This window comes from Asparagus officinalis, chromosome 8 (assembly GCF_001876935.1).
Source record: "Asparagus officinalis chromosome 8, Aspof.V1, whole genome shotgun sequence".
In the NCBI taxonomy this organism is placed as follows: Eukaryota; Viridiplantae; Streptophyta; class Magnoliopsida; order Asparagales; family Asparagaceae; genus Asparagus; species Asparagus officinalis.
The window spans coordinates 22,606,440-22,624,967 of NC_033801.1; the positions used below are offsets into that span (position 1 = coordinate 22,606,440).

The 18,528-nt window shown below is 36.2% G+C and overlaps 1 protein-coding gene across 1 annotated transcript; it reads right to left on the reverse strand.

Moving 5' to 3' along the window:
* Positions 1,569-10,399, reverse strand: LOC109820999. Its single transcript, XM_020387193.1, has 4 exons — positions 10,185-10,399; positions 6,284-6,444; positions 6,076-6,203; positions 1,569-1,853 (listed from the first exon to the last, which is right to left on the reverse strand). Exons 1-4 carry the CDS (start codon positions 10,397-10,399, stop codon positions 1,737-1,739), a joined length of 621 nt encoding a protein of 206 aa, XP_020242782.1. The 3' UTR covers positions 1,569-1,736.

Here is an 18,528-nt window from a genome sequence, read left to right on the forward strand (position 1 = left end):
CTGTGACAATAAAGCAGCGATTATGATTGCACACAATCCAATTCAACTTGATCGTATGAAACATGTTGAAGTGGATCGGTTCTTTATCAGAGAAAATATTGACAAAGGGTGCATATGTTTTCCATTCGTGAAGTCGGAAGATCAACTTGCAGATATTCTTACAAAAGGAGTTTGTGGATGAATATTTAACGAAGTGATTGACAAGCTGGGCATGATTGACATCTATGCTCCATCTTGAGGGGGAGTGTTGAATATAGAATATACTTAATATAGGAAATATTAAATATGGGGTACTCTAAATATAGGATATAATAAACGCTCATTAATGTTTATTCCATATATGTAATTTTTTTACTTAGCATCCAAGTAATTGTAATTATATAAGGTGAAGGTCTTCTTCTATTGAAAGGAATTCGAATCATAATAAAAAAATAAGTCCTTCTCAAATCTCTTATTCTTTGTATTAATTTCTACACACTTTTATATGTACTAAAATTGGATACAATACCATATAGAATTCTTAGCCTGAATAGAGTACAAAGCAGACCAAATTAGAAAAACATCAGTTTGAACCGGTCTAAGTCACCGGTCCGACCGACCAATTTGACCGGAGGGTATACCGGCAAAGATTTTTACCGGTCGGACCGGTCGGTGCTGCCGCCCGCCGTCACCGTTTCGTCACGTTTCGCTTTCTGCTTTGTTTCCGACTCTTTTCGATGTCTTGAAAGCTGAAATACAAGGTTATTTTTCACCATTTTCTCATTCACTCCCTCTATTTCTCATTCTGTCTCTCCTCTATTAGGGGGAACACGTAACTAATAAGAGTATTAGTGTAATTTAACTAAGATCAGCAGGCTTGATTTGGTGGGGTGTACCCTGCAATGCCTAAGAGTTAATCATACTACGGTAAAACATTTGGACATAATCCATCCATACACGCAGTGGCGGATCTACAACATTTTTGGTGGTGGTTCAAAATATACACTAAATTTTTTTCTCAAATAATAGCAGGTGGGAAAAAAAATGAAGGAAGGGTTATTAAAGAGAAAAACAATCATTTTTAAACAATGATTTGACTTATATATATAAGAAACAAAAATGTTTATAGAAGGCCTTAAAGAGGTAGACAGAACAAAGGGATAAAATGAAAGGAAAAGAAGAAGAAGAAGAAGAAGAAGAAGAATAGAGGGGAGGTAAAAGGAAAGAAGCCTAAAAGAGAAATTTTCAAAGGCTGCATGGTTTGAACTCCAGACCTCTTACAAAATGTTACCAACTGCAATACCACTAGGCTATAGAGAACTTTTGTATAAGGTGGTTCAAGTGAACCACTTTGAACAAGGGTGGGTCCGCCACTGCATTTTCAAATAACTTAAGAGTCGGATCTAATTTCGAAATATGGAGATTCGAGGGTACGTATACAATTAAAGAAAATTTAGGTGTACATCGGCAGAAACCCGTTATATAATTTTGAGTTAGATAGCAACCAGAAAACATTACTAAGATTGAGCAACTATAGTTCAAAGACAGCATGACGCGCGGGGAAAAAACAACTAAAAGTAGCAAAAGTGGGAGCACTAAAAACACGACGAAGGGTACACGTCGCTACCGCAGGGAATATTTCAGAGATTTTTACAATAGAGACATAAATCCCACTACTTTCATAGCAAAGCATAAACTTTTTTTTTTTTAAATCTATTTGTAGGAGATACACCAAATAGCTTTGGAGTTGGGTACGTTCAGCTCCCAATTTCTGCAATGCTGTGCAAAGCTGGCCTCCACTGGCCTGAGCGTGACGCCGCCCCACTTCTCCTGCTGCAATTCTCCACCGCCGGCTCCATCTGCTCCTCGACTACCTGTCATTTTTTTTTTCAACCCCCCAAAAAAACGTGATACATCTCTGCTAGACAACGCAGTCATTAAATTTTATATATTAACCAGTTTAAGTTGTAGACAGAGTCCATGTACTGTCGATGTTTTGAACTTACTACCCTCTTAGTCATATTATATTTTTACGGATAGACCCAATTTCTCAGCGGACGGACAACATTTTGTAGATGATTTGCAGATGATAATAACAACTTCAGTGATCTAGAGGGGCTACTCTTAAAATATGAAAGAATTGAGGGAGTTATATCTAAGGGAGGCACTAGAGGCACATCCTTGGGCACACTCTCAGCCACACCCACTCACCTGCTACAGTATAGAGGGCCCCACATGAGATTTTTTTTAAAAATCTCATGTGAGGCCCTCTGCACTGTAGCAGGTGAGAGGGTATGGCTGAGAGTGTGCCCAATGGTGTGCTTCTAGTGTTTTTCTATATTTAAATAGCCCAAACGAGAAAGATAAACCAATCAAATACCCGTGGCAACTTTTAATTGAAGAACTTCAAGAAATTGATGGACCGTGCACAGCAGCATGCTACAATACTACTGTGAATCTGTGATGGATTGATGGGAGCTTGAGAAAAAATTGATTTATAACCAGATTCTATATTAATTGCGTACGAGTCGAAAGGAGATGAGGGAGGAGAGGGGTGATCGGACCGGAGCAGCAGTCTAATTTGGTAAAGAGTGTACTTGAAATAAGAAGAGAGAGGTGATTGGACCCAGCACAGACTCGTCGGCGTAACTTTTGTCTCTTATCTTTATGCTCACGCTTCCGTTCCCTCCACGTTATTTAAGAGGTGTTTGTTTCATTTTTTTGATTCAAAAAATAAAGTTTGAAATATTGAACACCCAAATAATAAAAAAACAAATATATTATAGCATTTGTGAGATCTACTTTTTGAGAGAGGATTTAGGCTAGATTTCAAATTCTAAAATTTGTAATGCTACAATTTGAGTTTGAAACAAACAAAATACAAATTATAGGATTACATATCCTAAAATATTGATGAAACAAAAAACATTTTAGAAATCTCAATCTATGTTAAAAACCCTATGAATTTTAAATCCCATGGTGAAATTCATATCCTAAAATTATAGGATTTGAAACAAACACCCCCTAATACTACAGTGCGCACGCATGCATGCAGTACGGAGTTAATAAATCCCATACCGAAAACATCTCCTTCCCTTTATTCCATTTTTAATTAAAAAGGATTTACTCAGTTTTGATTTGGGATAAAGTACTTAAAAACCAAAGGTCACATTGACATTTAGCGGGATTTAAGGGAGAAGGGTTAATCTTGGGATTAAACGAGGCAACGCGTTGGTATTATTTTTAAAAAAATGGAGTATCTCTTAATCTGTCTAAAAATAGATGGTAAACCACTCACTTGAGGGGGCTTTATTTCATGTGACCTTTTCGTGTTGTACCAGTTATAACGGTAAACCTTCTCCTAATCACTTAATCTGTCCATAAACAACAAGTAGAACTAAAATATTCATTTTAAGTTTTAAAGACGACAAATACTGTAGGAGTACTTAATCCCTAAGGAAGGGGGACATTTGGGCTAGATTCGTGTAAAACAAATCCCATAACGAATATGTTTATTTATCGGATCAAGAATCTGGATCTATGTCCAACCGATCTAACAATCAAATTATACATACCAATAACCTAAATTATAAAAATTAGTATTTTTTAACATCTCTTTACTAGTTTGGTATTATTTGTTGTTTCAATGAACTTTTTGGTATTAGAACTCCACATAATCTACAGTTAGGTATTAATTTTTGCCACGGATGAAAATCTCTTAATCTATAAAAAATGGATGGTAAACCACTAGCTTTGTGGAGTTTACTCGTTCTGACCTCTCTAGGGATTTAATTTGGATCTCCTCCACTATAAAAAAATAACAGAGGGACCAATACTTTTAATTCTAAACATTGATTATTGAATGAGTGATTGTGATACATTCTAAATTTAACACTCACCATGTCTTAGTGTGTTCCACTCATTCTAAATTTGTATTCAAAAGGGAAAAAAAATTCATAATCGCTCACTAGATAATTAATAGTTATGATCAAGTTGTGATTTCTCCACTATTTTTTTGGTAGGGAAGAGAATCAGAATCCCTAGGTATTATCTTTAACCTTTGGTGAGTTTTGTGTTTAACAAACGAATATTGTTTTGCTCACTTTATTTCAGGTGATCTTTAGTGTTGTACAAGTTATAATAGGTAAACCTTCATCTAATCACTTAATCTGTCACTAAACAACACCTAAAATTAAAATACTTATTTTTAATTTTATAGATGATAAACACTATAGGAGCACTTAATCTGAAGGATTAATGTACTTAGTTCATTCGATAATCTGTAGGATAAAATTATTAACCCGTTAAATAAGTTTTATTTTAGCCCTTGTGATCTGTTTTAATATTTGGGAATAACAATGATTTTGACTATTTTCTTTATAATTAGAAGGGTTAACTCTTAATCATTCTAAATAGAAGTATTAGTAAACCCCTCATTTTGAGGGGTTAACTAATTTTAATCCATTTAGAGGGGTTAGCTTAACCCTTCTATATTTTTTATGTTTGACAAATTATAAATGGTTAACTCACTTTAATCATTGTATAGATTTTTTTTGTTTGGCGGGTTAAGAAGGGAGACTTAACCCCCCATTACCCCTTTACCAAAGGGTACCTAAAGAAAGGAGACAATTAGACTACATCTGTATATAACAAATCCCATAACGAATATGTTTATTTAATGAGTGAAGTATCTAGATTTATATCCAACCAATTTAATAATCAAATTATACAGACCAATAGCCTAAATTATCAAATTAGTATTCTTTTTAACATTCCTTTACTAGTTTGACACTTTTTATTTTTTCAATGACTTTTTGGTATTAGAACTCCACAAAATCTACAGTTAGGTATTAATTTTTTGTCACCGATGAAAAAAAATTCCTCGATGACCCAAAATATGAGACCAATAGGAGGGATAAGTGATGTGTCCCCCTCTTATTGGATAACGAGTTAGCCATCATTAATGATGGCCAACTCATTATCCAATAGGAGGGGAACACCTCACTTGTCCCCCTTATTGGTCTCATATTTTGGATCCCGGTAGCAAAGCTCCCGATGAAAACCTCGCTAAAAAATGGGGAAATTTGATATTAATAGTCTCTCTCTCTCTACCTCTCTCTCTACACCTCTCTCTCTCATTTGTGCCATGTCATCTAAACCCTATCATGTCATTTAAACACATCACATTAGCCACGTCATCTAAATCCGAACATATCATTTAAACACATCCACATTAAGCATTCTAATATCTCTCAAATTTAGTCACATGAGGTCACACGTACTTTACTCGCCAAATTTTCATTATCGGGGATGAAAAAAATATCTAATTGCACATTTTTTGAATTTTAATACCAAAAGTTGTCAAAACAACAAAAAATATATATACCAAACTAGTAAGGAGGTGTTACAAAAAAAGTACCAAATTGGTAATTTAGCACATACGAATTTATATAGATTAAAAAATTAAGAAAACAAATATTTTAATAATAATTTAGTGAAGAAAAGGGAATTCACAACACTTAAAAGATAATTCCAACTTCTTTAACACTGACTGATGGAAACAAATATTCTTATGATTACGTAAAGTCTTTATTCTTGTTCTTCTTCTTTTCTTTTACATTTATATACAAGTCTTTATTCTATTCATTTGTTACTGATACGAGTCAATTTATTCATTAAAATGTTATTTTTTTAATAAGCCAGAGTAGTTTAACTAGATCAAGTCTCCTTATCCACATCCAATTTATTAATTAAAATGTTATTTTTTGGTTTTTTATATAGTAGTCCCTCAGATCTTCAACAATTCCACATTAGTACCCCAAATCTTTCAAATTGCTCACGGTTCCCCCAAATCCTACACATTCTCGCAAATATGCGCTTTTATGATCAAAATGCTCCTCAGGTTATGCTTCCTAAAACTGCCATGCGTTCTCAAAGACATAAGATCGAGGGCATTTTGGTAACTGAGAGACCAAATTATAAGAGACCTTAGGATTTGAGGAACTGTTGAGCAACTTACAAGATTTCACGGAGTGGTGTGTAATTATTAAAGATGTGAGGGATCAATATCTAAAAACTCTCACATATTTTGCATACCTCATCAGACGACGACGAACTCTGTTCTCCTCCTCTCCCTCTTTGAGAAGAAGCACTCCTCTCCTTCTGAGCGACCAGCAACTTGCTGAGCCTCACCTGCTTCTTCGACGCAAACTCCCTCAAAACCTCTACAACAGCAACAATAAGGACCAAAACGAAAAGCAAAATGCCAACCAGGGTCGCTGAAGCTAAATTTCCAAAACCAAACCTTCGAAGCTAACGAGTCGATAAACATGTCCAATGTGCAGCGTGTCATCGGGGCGGAGCAGCTTAAGATGCTTCACCGGTGCGCGACCGCTGCTCCTCCTCGCGCTCGGCGCCTCCCTCGGGCGGTGTGGGTGATTATAACGGCACGTAGTGGCCGGTGGGCTTTCGAGGCCATGACGTGCTGGCGCTTAAGACCAGTAGGCCTCTCGACGCGGCCGTTTCGGTGCTCGTCAGACAGTTGCTGCCTCCGCGACTTCGCAATGCCATGAGTTCGGATATTGAGTAGTAAGAGTTCTTAGAGGGGGAGGGGTTGGCGTATTTTTCCGGGTTTGGTTAATTTTGAGAATGAGAGGTCGAAGGATGGTGGGGTGCTTGTATTTGGAGTGGGTTCCACTGGCGTGGGTTTTATTTATTGGCTGTGCGGGTGGCTTTCGTGACAGGAAAAGTGCGGCTATTTTGGGACGAGAACCGGCTGTGTTGGCGTTTGAGCTGGTAATATGAATGCACGTATGTTGTTGCATTTTACTATTGATTTTGAGTAGATATTGGGATGCAATATGTTTATCATACTGTAAAATAATTAATAATTTGATTCTAGTAAAGGCTGGTACCGAGCCACTGAACTTCTAGCTCATTGCAAAAAGACCGGATTTGACTTTGGGAGATACTTAAAGCCAAATAATTGGAATTACACTTTGTAAAAGTATCACGGTTGAAGAGAAATAATAAATATCATTACAACTGTGATTATCTTTTCATAATATATTACAAGTGTATTTTTCGTAGCCCAAATATTTTGTAAGTAGATCAAATATAGCTAGGTTAATTAGGTAAATTGTTAAGCTACTTCTCAAATCACCTACATGATTTGTCATGCAAAATTTAATTTACAACTTGTATATATGTATTTGGATGTTATTCTCTAATCACCAATGCTCCGAGTTGATGGTACTAGTTACCATCATTCTCATGTATAATGCATGGAAAATGATAGGGGCACACCCCCAACCACAACCTCAACCACACCCCCTCTCTCATTTGCTACAGTGCACCGGGCCCCAATGGGATTTTAAATTTTTAAAATCCCATATGGGATCCGGTGCACTGTAGCAAATGAGAGAGGGGGTGTGGTTGAGGTCGTGGTTGGGGGTGTGCCCCTAGTGTCACCCACTATTAGTTTGTCAATCCTTTATCATTGAAGCCTATATATGAGGATTTCTTGCTTGTGTTGCCAAAACCTAAAAAGGGGAATTAATTGAGTGGGATATTGGTTGAGGGTCCTTCACACGTCCACCTCATTCCTTTCGATCATGACTCAAATTGAAATCTTAACCAATCTCCCTTAATATCGGATTAATATTCCAGTTAGAGTACGAGCAACATGTTTGAAGAATTAGACAGAGATTCTAATACGGACAGCACAAAAAGAAATTGCATGCTTTATAATTGACAAAGTAACTAAATTAGCAACGTCCTTTTGTTCTTACCTAATACCCTGCTCTCTTGTGACAAAAGCTAAATCAAAAAAATCTGTCGATGGGGAAATGTGAGTACATTTGAAGGGATTAAAGCAACTGCAGAGCTGAAAAAAGTGAGCGAAAATGATCTTTCTGGATGTGTCAGTTGATTAAATGTGTATGTGCATTTGTTTGTCGCTTTATTTGCTAGGAATAAATGAAAATTTATGTGCCCTTTGTTGATAATAGTGTTGATAATAGTGTTAGTAGTGAGTTTTTAGTCTCACATTGGTTGTGAGAACACACCTCACCCTCCTCTACTTGTATAAATATATGTGCACACTCAATATTCAGCTTAAGGAAAATTTATCCAAGACTCTCTCTCTCTCTCTTACTTTAACATGGTATCAGAGCTAGGGTTATTATTTCCCTTCCAATAAATTTTTTAACGCTTCTGTGTTGTTTTGCCAAATCTTGGCATTGCTGCTTTTAGCCGTTTAAATGCCTTTTTTTGCATTCCTTTACTAGATTTTTGGTCTTGCCGTTTTGCGGCCTCTTAACGTGTTTTGCGTTCTCATATTCAAGATTGTTTCTTGATCTCAAATTTACGGCATCACCGTTTCAAGACCATCTATTAGTCTCAAATTTACGGCATCTCCGTTTCAAGACCGTCTCTCGGTCTCAAATTAACAGCATCGTCATTTCAAGCCATCTCTCGAACTCAAACAAATAACATTGTCATTTCACAATCAGTTACGACATCGCTGTTTCAATCCATCTTGACGTCTCAACGTCTCAATATCGATATTAATTCGTTGTAGGTCTCCGGCGTGAGCATCAGATCTGGCCGATCTTTGGGCCACCTTGGTCGTTGGTTGCTTCTTTTTTCTCAGATTTGACAGTCATTTTAACCTTCGAGTTTCTACATTAACCTTTGGGTTCTCCTTTAAACATTCGGATTTCATTCAAGTATTATTATCTTGAACTTTAAATTGCTGCTATTATGGCCACTTCACTGAAACATGCTTCTCAGGCCCAGTCTAAGCTCTTTTGCACCTATTGCAAGAAGGAGGGACACCACTTTGAGACATGTTTCCAGCTTCATCCTAAGTTATGTTCCATAGGAACTGGCTGTAGTTAGCGATCCCCTCAGTACCGATCCTCTAGTGCTCCAGGATTACTGATTAATGTTATGACATCTACCACTTTAGGCCCTATCATTCAAGCTATTGCAGATATTAGCCATCAAATTGCGGCTCTTCAGCATACCATCTCTCCATCTGCTACAAAACTCTCTGATATTCACCGTTAAATTGAGGCTCTTCAAGCTATTGTAAACATTCACCGTCAAATTGCGGCTCTTCAACATACCACCTCTCCATCTGCTGCACAACTCTCTAATATTCACCATCAAATTGATGCTCTTCAGCATAGAGCAACTACATCTACTGCACAACTCTCCGATATGCGTCTTGCTAGTTCTTTAGCCAACCCTTCGGTCTCTGGTATGAATGATCTCTGGTTTTTTAACTCTAGCTATTCTTTTCATATGACTCGTAATGCCTCCCTCTTATCTTCTGTCTTTACTTCCTCTTCTCTTTTCCCTATCTACACGGTTGCTGGACAACCTTTGTCTATCACTCAGTATGCCTCTATCACCCTACAAACTGACCAATCTGGTTGTCTAACTCTTGGCTCCGTCTTGTGGCTCCTCAGTTGTGTTTGAATTTAATTTTTGTTAGCTCATTATGTATGGATGACCTACTTGTCTTATTTTTTTCTGATACTTGTATTGTGCAGGATCTACAGACGGACAAGACTGTTGGGGCCGGTCAGAGGAGACATAAACTATATTTTTTAGAATATCTTTACCTTCCAGAGTCCATATGTCCATGTTCTCGTATTGCTTCTGTAAGTCCAAAATCATCTACCTTGCTTTCCGCAGATTTGTGGCATAGACGACTTGGTCATGTGTCTCATAAAAGGCTAAAAAGTCTTATCCAGCCCGGAGTACTTGGTCCTGTATCTTCTCGTTCTCATATTGAGTTATGTACTGGTTATAAATTGACTAAATTCACTACTCTTTCGTTTCTAACCAGTACATCTGTTTCTACTTTCTTATTTGATTTGGTCCATTTTGATATCTGGGGGCCAGTTCCTCTGCCTTCTTCATCTGGTTACTTATATTATGTTAGTTTTATTAATGATTTCTCTCATTATACATGGGTCTACCTACTTAAAAATCACTCTGACGTACTTGCTGCTTATCAAGCCTTCACTATGATGATCTTCACTCAATGCAAGCTCGTATTAAAGTTTTTCATTCTGACCATGCCAAAGAGTACATATCTTCTACCATGCACCCTATTATATCCTCTCATGGGACTATCTTTCAACAGTCATGTCCTTACACTCATGAACAAAGTTATATTACTGAACGCAAACATCGTTATATTCTCGATACCGCTCGATCCATGCTTATTTCTTACTCTACTCCTCGTCGTTTCTGGGCTGAGACCATTCTCACTGCTACTCATGTCATTAATATCACTCCGTCTAGCTCTCTTTCTGGTATTACTCCTTATAGTCATGTTTATATCATCCTCCTCGTTATGATCTGGTTCGTATTTTTGGTTGTCACTATTTCGTTCTTCTGTCATCTCATGAACGTGATAAATTGTCTCCCAGAGCTATTCTCTGTATTTATTTAGGAATTAGTTCAGAACATTGAGGTTATCGTTGTTATGAGCCTGGATCTCGTCGAGTTCATATATCTCGAAACGTTCAGTTCGAAGAGGATTCTCCATTTTATTCTGCTTTCGATGATTTCAATTTCTTTCACACTACTGATTGTGCTTCTTCACCAGCTGCATCACCCACTTTCTTACCTCAGTTCTCCTTTCAAGATCTCTTTGAAATCTCTCCATGTCCTTCTGTTGACTCTCCCTCACCCGAGCCTTCTCTTCCACCATCTGATCCCTATCCTGTAGTAAGGACACCCACTCCAGAAAATATCGTTGACCTCCATGCACCTGCGCCAGCATCTCCCCCGTGTGAGGTTCCTCTTGCTCTACGTCAAGTTAAATACCCACATGTTATGCCTGCACGGTATGCTTTGGTTATTTCTATTCATCTATCTTTCATAATTTTTTTGCCGTCATTCATACTATAGTTAAGCAAAGTCTTTTCAAGATGCCGTTCAATTTTTAGAGTGGCGACAGGCTATGGCTGAGAGAATTTCAGGCCTTTCAGCAAACACATACATGGGATGTTGTTCCCTGTCCACCTGGTATCTCTTTAGTTGGTAGTAAATGAGTTTATAAGGTCAAGTATCGTCCTGATGGCACCATTGAATGTCGGAAAGCTCGTTTAGTGGCTCAAGGTTTTACTCAGCAATAAGGTATTGATTATGAGGAGACCTTTGCTCATGTTTCTCAGATGCCCACCGTTTGTACTCTTCTTGCGGTCGCTGTTGCTCATCGTTGGCCCTTATACCAGATGAATATCAAAAATGCTTTTCTTCATGGCTCTTTACCTGAGACAGTATATATGCAACTCCTCCAGGGTCCAATATTCCTCCAGGACATGTATGCCTCATTCGTAGTGTTGTTTATAGTCTCAAACAAGCACCCCACGTTTGGTTTGAGTGTTTTTGTGATATTGTGCTCAAGGCGGGTTTTATGGAAAGTCATCAAGATGCTTCTTCGTTTGTTCGTACTACATCGCATTGTAGAGTTTTATTACTCATCTATGTAGATGATATGATCATTACAGGTGATGATGTGGCTGATATACAGTACATAAAATCTCAGTTGCAATAATAGTTTCACATGAAGGATATTAGATCTCTTCGGTATTTTTTTAGTTTAGAAATTTCTCAAGGCCTGCGGGGTGTACTATTATCTTAACAGAAGTATCTCCCGGATATTCTAAATCGAGCTAAGCTAACTGATGATACGACTATTGATACTCCACTCGAACAGAATGTCAAACTTCGCTCTACTGATGGTGAGCCTCTATCTGATCCTACCTGATATCGACATCTTGTTGGCTAGTTGGTCTATTTGTGCATCTCTCGATCAGATATTTCTTATGTTGTTGGTATTGTTAGTCAATTTATTAGTGCCCCACGTTCTGTACACTATGCTGCCTTATTACGGATTCTTCGGTATCTCCGGGGTACTAGCACTTGCTCTCTTTTGTTTCCTGCTATATCCAAGTTAGAGCTTTGTATATATTCTGATGCTGATTGGGCTGGTGATCCCACTACCAGAAAGTCTATCACAAGTTATTGTATATTTCTTGGTGATTCCCTAATTTCCTGACGGAGTAAGAAACAAGATGTTGTTGCTCTTTTCAGCACTGAAGCAGAGTATCATGCAATGTCCACAACAGCTAAAGAGATTATTCATCTTCGTCGTTTCCTCAGTGATTTTGGTATTTTTTGTTTCGACTCCTATTCCTCTATACTGTGATAATAAGAGTGCCATCCAGATTACTAATAATCCAGTATTTCATGAGAGGATCAAATACATTGAGATCAACGCTCATTTTTTCCGTTAACAAGTTATCAAGGATAAGGCAGTTCTACTTCCTCATGTGTCATCCGCCAACGAGTTTGTAGATTTCTTCACAAAGGCCTTACCTATTCATCGGTTTTAGTTTTTTGTATGCAAACTCACTTTGTTTGATCCAATATGAGTGTGAGGGGGGCTGTTGATAATAGTGTTGATAATTGTGTTAGTAGTGAGTTTTAGTCCCGCATTGGTTGTGAGAACACACCTCACCCTCCTCTACTTGTATAAATATATGTGCGCACTCAATATTCAACTTAAAGAAAATTTACCCAAGACTCTCTCTCTCTCTTACTTTAACACCCTTCAACTAAAGAGTTTCGAATTTTTTCCGTACATAATTTTTTTTTCAAGTTTTGATGTAATGATCATAATGATGCATGTATACGTGACTCATCTGATATAGTTTGATTTAGTAACATGCATTCGAACTATATGCATTAATCCGATTTTAATCCATGAAAACATTCTCATGCATCATATAGTTTATTTTGAATTAATCAATAAACGGCTATATATAAGAATAGATGTGATTGATAAATAAAAGGTTGTGATTTATAAATCATATATATGCTGATGTGAATATTCTTGATTACAAATTATATTAGCAAAAAAAGAAAGACCAAAATATATAAATTTAAATTGAAAGACCAACATATATAAATTTAAATTGCCGTCACAAATCACAATGACGGTATATTCTTTGTGACTCAGTGCCTAACTATCTCGGCATTGAGGGATTGATCATTGATGATTGCCAAGACATCAAAAACACATGCAAAAGAATAATATACGTCCCTCTTTGGCAATCAGTGGGCCTAATTTGGTGTTATATTTTAGCATACCCAATCGGGATAAGATTACCAGTCAACAACAAATTTGACGCATCTCACGTTTAATTTTGTTAATTAGTTCCTACGTAGTCTCCAACCTCTCTATGATTGCCACTTCAATTAGGACTGGTCACCAACTTAAGAGCCAACACATTCTCATTTCAACGTATTTCCTATTTGATGAGTTTTTTAAAGAAAGGTATGTATCTGTTATTTTTTTTTGGAGAAAATATGTATTTGCAATTTATTTATAACAAAGAAAATTAATATTTACTAGGATTTATTTGATGAGTATTACATGAGAAATTAAATATGTCCTGCTTTTCTGAAGAAAATGGCTTTCCACGGGTCTAGCGATTCACCAGCAACATCATGAAGAATTGGTAAAAGTAGTTCAGGGGAATTGTATAAATTAATATGTTTAAATAAAATATATTTTTTTAGCCTATGTTTTAAGTTGCACTTGAAGACTCAATCAAAAAAATGTTTACGTGATAACAAGTGTGTTTTGCTTTTCATATATACTAATCAAATATGAATATTTGATGAAAATAAAATTCCTTAACAATTTTTATCTTAATACTTGATAAAACGACCCAAAGTTAAGAAATAGGGTTAACTGTCTTTAAACTTGATAAGACGACACCTACATCCTCAGAAATAGGAGTTATGAACAATAACTCCTAAAACACGGAGGCCTCGTTTGGCAAAGGGTTAAGGAAGATGGGTTAAAAAGAATGACTAATATACTTAGGCCATTCGATAATCTGAAGGACTAAATTATTAAACCGTTAAATAAGTTTTATTTTAGCTCTTGTGATTAGTTTTAGTGTTTGGGAATAACAATAATTTTGACTATTTTCTTTATAAGTAGAAGGGTTAACTCTTAATCATTGGAAATAGAAGTATTAGTAAACCCTTCATTTTGAGAGAGGTTAGCTTAACCCTTCTATATTTTTTATGTTTGGCAAATTATGGAGGGTTATAACTCACTTTAACCCTTATATAGATTTTTTATGTTTGGCGGGTTAAGAAGGGACTAAGTCTCTTTAACCCCTCACTTAACCGTTTGTCAAACGGTACCGGAGGGTTTAGTGAATGAAAGAAAGTTGAGGGGAGTAGTTTAGTGCAACCCTCAACATCCAGGGGTTCTTTTTCATAATTAGCAGTATAGCCCTTAAGAAATATGTATACTCTTATTGGCAATTTTCCATAATTCATAAACTAATTCATGGACACTCTTGCAAGAGCATATACTGTAGATTAGAGGTATGATTAATTAGAAATAAATCTTCAGGTTTTCTGGATAAATATTGAAGCGGCAATTCATCAAAAACTCTAGCGCTTGTCTTTATCCTCCTCACTTTCCTAATATAAGTTCTAAAGTTATGCAGGTGAAATAATTTAATTCTTACTACCAGTTTAATATGATAGAACCAAAACTCATGATAATTATTGAGATAATGAAAGAAGACTGCACGATCAATATATATGCTTTTGCTTTGAAAAATAAGAGGAAAACATTGTACATCAAGCTAGATGCACAGTTTAAAACAAATTTTTTTGAAAAATAACTCCTAAGCAAAATAATAATAATATTTAGCAAATTTCACTATAGCGTTATTAGAAATTATCTTCTTGGAATGGACTCCGTTTTCTTTTAGTTTATATTAAAAGGAATTTGAAGTGAAAGAATATATGAAACTAATAATGGAAGTTATTTTTAAAACTATTTGTGCACTATTTAAGCTGTTTATTATTACGGCACTCTCCACTTGTTTTTTTGTTTTGTTTCTGATTTGGTTTTTTTAGAGATTCATGCAGAAAGTTATCACCTTTCTTTCTCTCTATTGCAAATTGTCTTTCTCATAATTTCAAAGTAAGTCAATAAGAAAATGAAATTGATTAAAGATAACTGGGGAATTCTATGATACTTAGTCTGATAAACTAAGTTTGCCATCTTTTACCAACAATAGATGTTAAAACTTGTTTATTGCTTAATTACAAAAATGAGCCTGAAGTAGAAGAGTGATAGAGAATCACTATTTTCTGTCTCTTCTTTAGTTCATCCTCAGATTGTTAGACAGCGTTTGGTTCTCGATGGAACTGAGACCAAGACTTAAGTTGGGACTAGAATTAGGTGAGACTGGGATTATACTAGCATTATAATTCTCAGTCTCATGTTTGATACCACGGTTAAAATCCTTTTATCTACAGAAAGGGGCAAAAAATAAAATAAAAAAGAAAAAGAAAAACAGTGCTAAAAGGGACCAAGCTTTCATAGTTAGCCCATAACTTAAGAGTATGAAACCTTGATCATTTATGCGCTACATTCTTCCTTAATATGATTAGCCCATAAGTTCCTATTCCATTAGGGGGGAAAAAGGTTATGTGCAACGTACTATAGAATTAATTTGCAAACTTATTATCCTTTCTGGGAAACAGTATGTGTTTGCTTAATCATCCATATCCAAGGGGTCTCTAACACTTTTTTTTAAGATATAAGGGGTCACTAACACTAAACGAAAGAAAGATTACAGGTGTATGAATGTTGTTACTAGGAAAACCTAGTGAGTTTATTAGCTCTCTCTCTCTCTATGATGTTATTTATAGTGTTTAAGGAAATAAAAAAGTTTGTCCCTAACTAAAGTGAGACCAAACAATAGTAAACAACTACTCTCTCAACACTCTCCCTCATGCTAAGCATACATATCATATATGCCTAGCTTGTTACAAATAAAATTCACTTGTGTTCTCCCAAGAGGTTTAGTGAGAATATCTGCAAGTTGATAGTCTGATGGTATGTGCTTAGCTCTAATGATTCTCTTCTCCATCTTCTCACAAATCAAGTAGCAATCAATCTCTATGTGTTTTATCCTCTCATGAAACACATGGTTCTCAGCTATGTAAATGGTGGCCTTGTTATCTCTATACAAGCTCATGGAACACTCTGGAGGATAACCAATCTCTGTTAGTATATCTCTAACACAGATCAGCTCACAAGTCAAATTCGCCATGGCTTGATACTCAGACTCAGCTATAGATCGAGAGACTACACTCTGTTTCTTATTCTTCTATGATATTAAATTTCCTCCAAGAAACATACAATACCCAGTAGTTGACCGTCTGTCCTTAGGAGATCATGCCCAATCTACAGCTGAGAATTCTACAACTCTCGTGTGACCACTATCTGAATAGAGTACTCCTTTTCCTGAAGTTTTCTTGAGATACCTAAGAATCCTCTTCACGACTTCCATATGAGGTTTCCTAGGTGCTGAGGAAAACTGACTGACTACACTAACAAAAAATGTAATATCCGATCTTGTAAGTGTTAGGTAGTTTAGTTTTCCTACAAGCTGAGTCGATAGTAGTTTGATCTTATCATCTATATGTAAGTCAATGCCCTTGTATTATGGCATCCCAGCATTTAGTAGCATATTAAGAACATATTTTCTCTAAGATAAGGAAATTTCCTTCTTCGATCTAGCTACCTCGATACCCAAAAAAATATTTTAAGGATCCAAGATCCTTAGTTTGAAATTGTTGCTATAGATACTTCTTTAAATTACTAATGTCCTGTGCATCATCACCAGAGATCACAATGTCATCAATTTATACAACCAAAAGGATCCACTTCCCACCATGAAATCTTCATAAAACCTAGTGGTCTTTCTGAGCTCGATGAAGACCAAAGATCTGGACAACTGTGGAAAAACATCATGACCAAGCCTCGAAGATTGCTTCTAACAATAGAGAGATTTTTTTAACCTACAAACCTTGCCACACTCATCCTGAGCAACAAAACCTGGTAGTTGCCCTATATAAACCTCCTCATCAAGAATGTCATTCAGGAATACATTTTTAATATCCAACTAATATAGTGGCTAGTGATAGCGAGCAGCAAGCGAAGTAATAATACAAACATATATCATTTTAGTAACATGAGAGAATATATCAATATAATCAAGGCCATAGATCTGTGAATACCCCCTTCGCAACTAGTCGAGCTTTGAGGCAAGCTAGAGAGACATCTGGATTTACTTGATAATGTGAACCCACTTATAGCCAACCACTTTTTTCCCTGGTGGTAGAGAAACAAGATCCTAACTTCCATTTCTTTCTAGGGCCATCGTTTCTTCTTGCATTGCCACTTTCTAACATGGGTTAAATAGAGATTCTGACAAATTCTTAAGAACCGAGTAAGAATCCAAAGAAGATATGAATGAGTAATATGATGGAGTTAACGAAGCATAAGAGACATAGTGTGTTAGAAGATACCGAGAACTTCGAGAACAAGATCTTTTATCCTTTCAGAGGGCAATGAGAAGATCGTCAGTAGCCTGAGCACTTGGATGTACAAGCACATTTTGACTTGCTAGTATATCAGACTCTTGGGGGATTGAGACTATAGCTCGGGTTACAAAGTAGTACATCTTGTATAAACATGAACTGATTTCGCAAATTTGGATAGTAGATCAGTCTGTACAGTTACCTTAGAAGAAACATTGACAGTGATTTCCCGAACAAGAAGATAGTCATAATCATCAGGAGGGTCTAATAATTTATCAAAGGCAACATGTCCTGATTTGTTCTCATAGAAGGTAACATCAGCTAAAATAATATATCAATTCAAGGATGGACAATAACATCTGTATTCTTTTTGAGTCCTATAAATATTCAAGAAAAATACCCTTAAGAGATCGTGAATCTAATTTCATCCGTTGAGTACTATAATTGTGAATAAAGCACAAAGACCCAAAGATCTTAGGAGATGATAAATGAAAAGCATCTTCTGCCAGTTATAAAAGGGAGATCAGGGTTTTATTCTGTAGGATGGATGAGGGTAGTTTATTGATCAGGTAGCATGCTGTCAAAATGACATCGCCCAAAAAATATTTTTGAACTTGATGATAGAATAACAAGGTCCGAGTAATTTCTAGCAAGTGTATGTTCTTGCGCTCAACAACCACATATTGTTTGGGTGTGTAAGTATAAGAAGATTGATGTAAAATTCTATTTTCTTCTAATGAAAGAGCTTAAAAAATATTCTTTAGCATTCTGTGTTCTTAAAATTTTGATGGTACTGTGAAATTAATTTTTAACCTCAGCATAGAAAACTTTAAAAACAAAGAACAATTTAGAATGACTTTTCAGCAGGTAAGTTCAGTAAATGTGAGAAAAGTCATCCACAAAACTAACAAAATATTAGAAATCGAGTTTGGATGGAACAAAATAAGGACCCCATATGTCAGAATGTACTGTGACGCCCCTAGTTTCACACAACGCTACAGTCTAAAGTGAACCCAAGAATATCAAACCTATCATGCACACATACTGTGCATCAACACGTTTCATCATAACAGTCATATCTCTCTAGTGTAA

Bases quoted from the DNA above. Each gene is read 5' to 3' on its own strand.
- LOC109820999 (XM_020387193.1), bottom strand. From the start codon at position 10,399: ATGACAGAAGAACGAAATAGTGACAACCAAAAATACGAACCAGATCAT. The intron at 6,445-10,184 runs GTTTGCGTTCAG...TGGCCTCGAAAG, and splicing joins GGTATCGAGAATATAACGAT to CCCACCGGCCACTACGTGCC. The intron at 6,204-6,283 runs GTTTGGTTTTGG...TTGCTGTTGTAG, and splicing joins TCGACTCGTTAGCTTCGAAG to AGGTTTTGAGGGAGTTTGCG.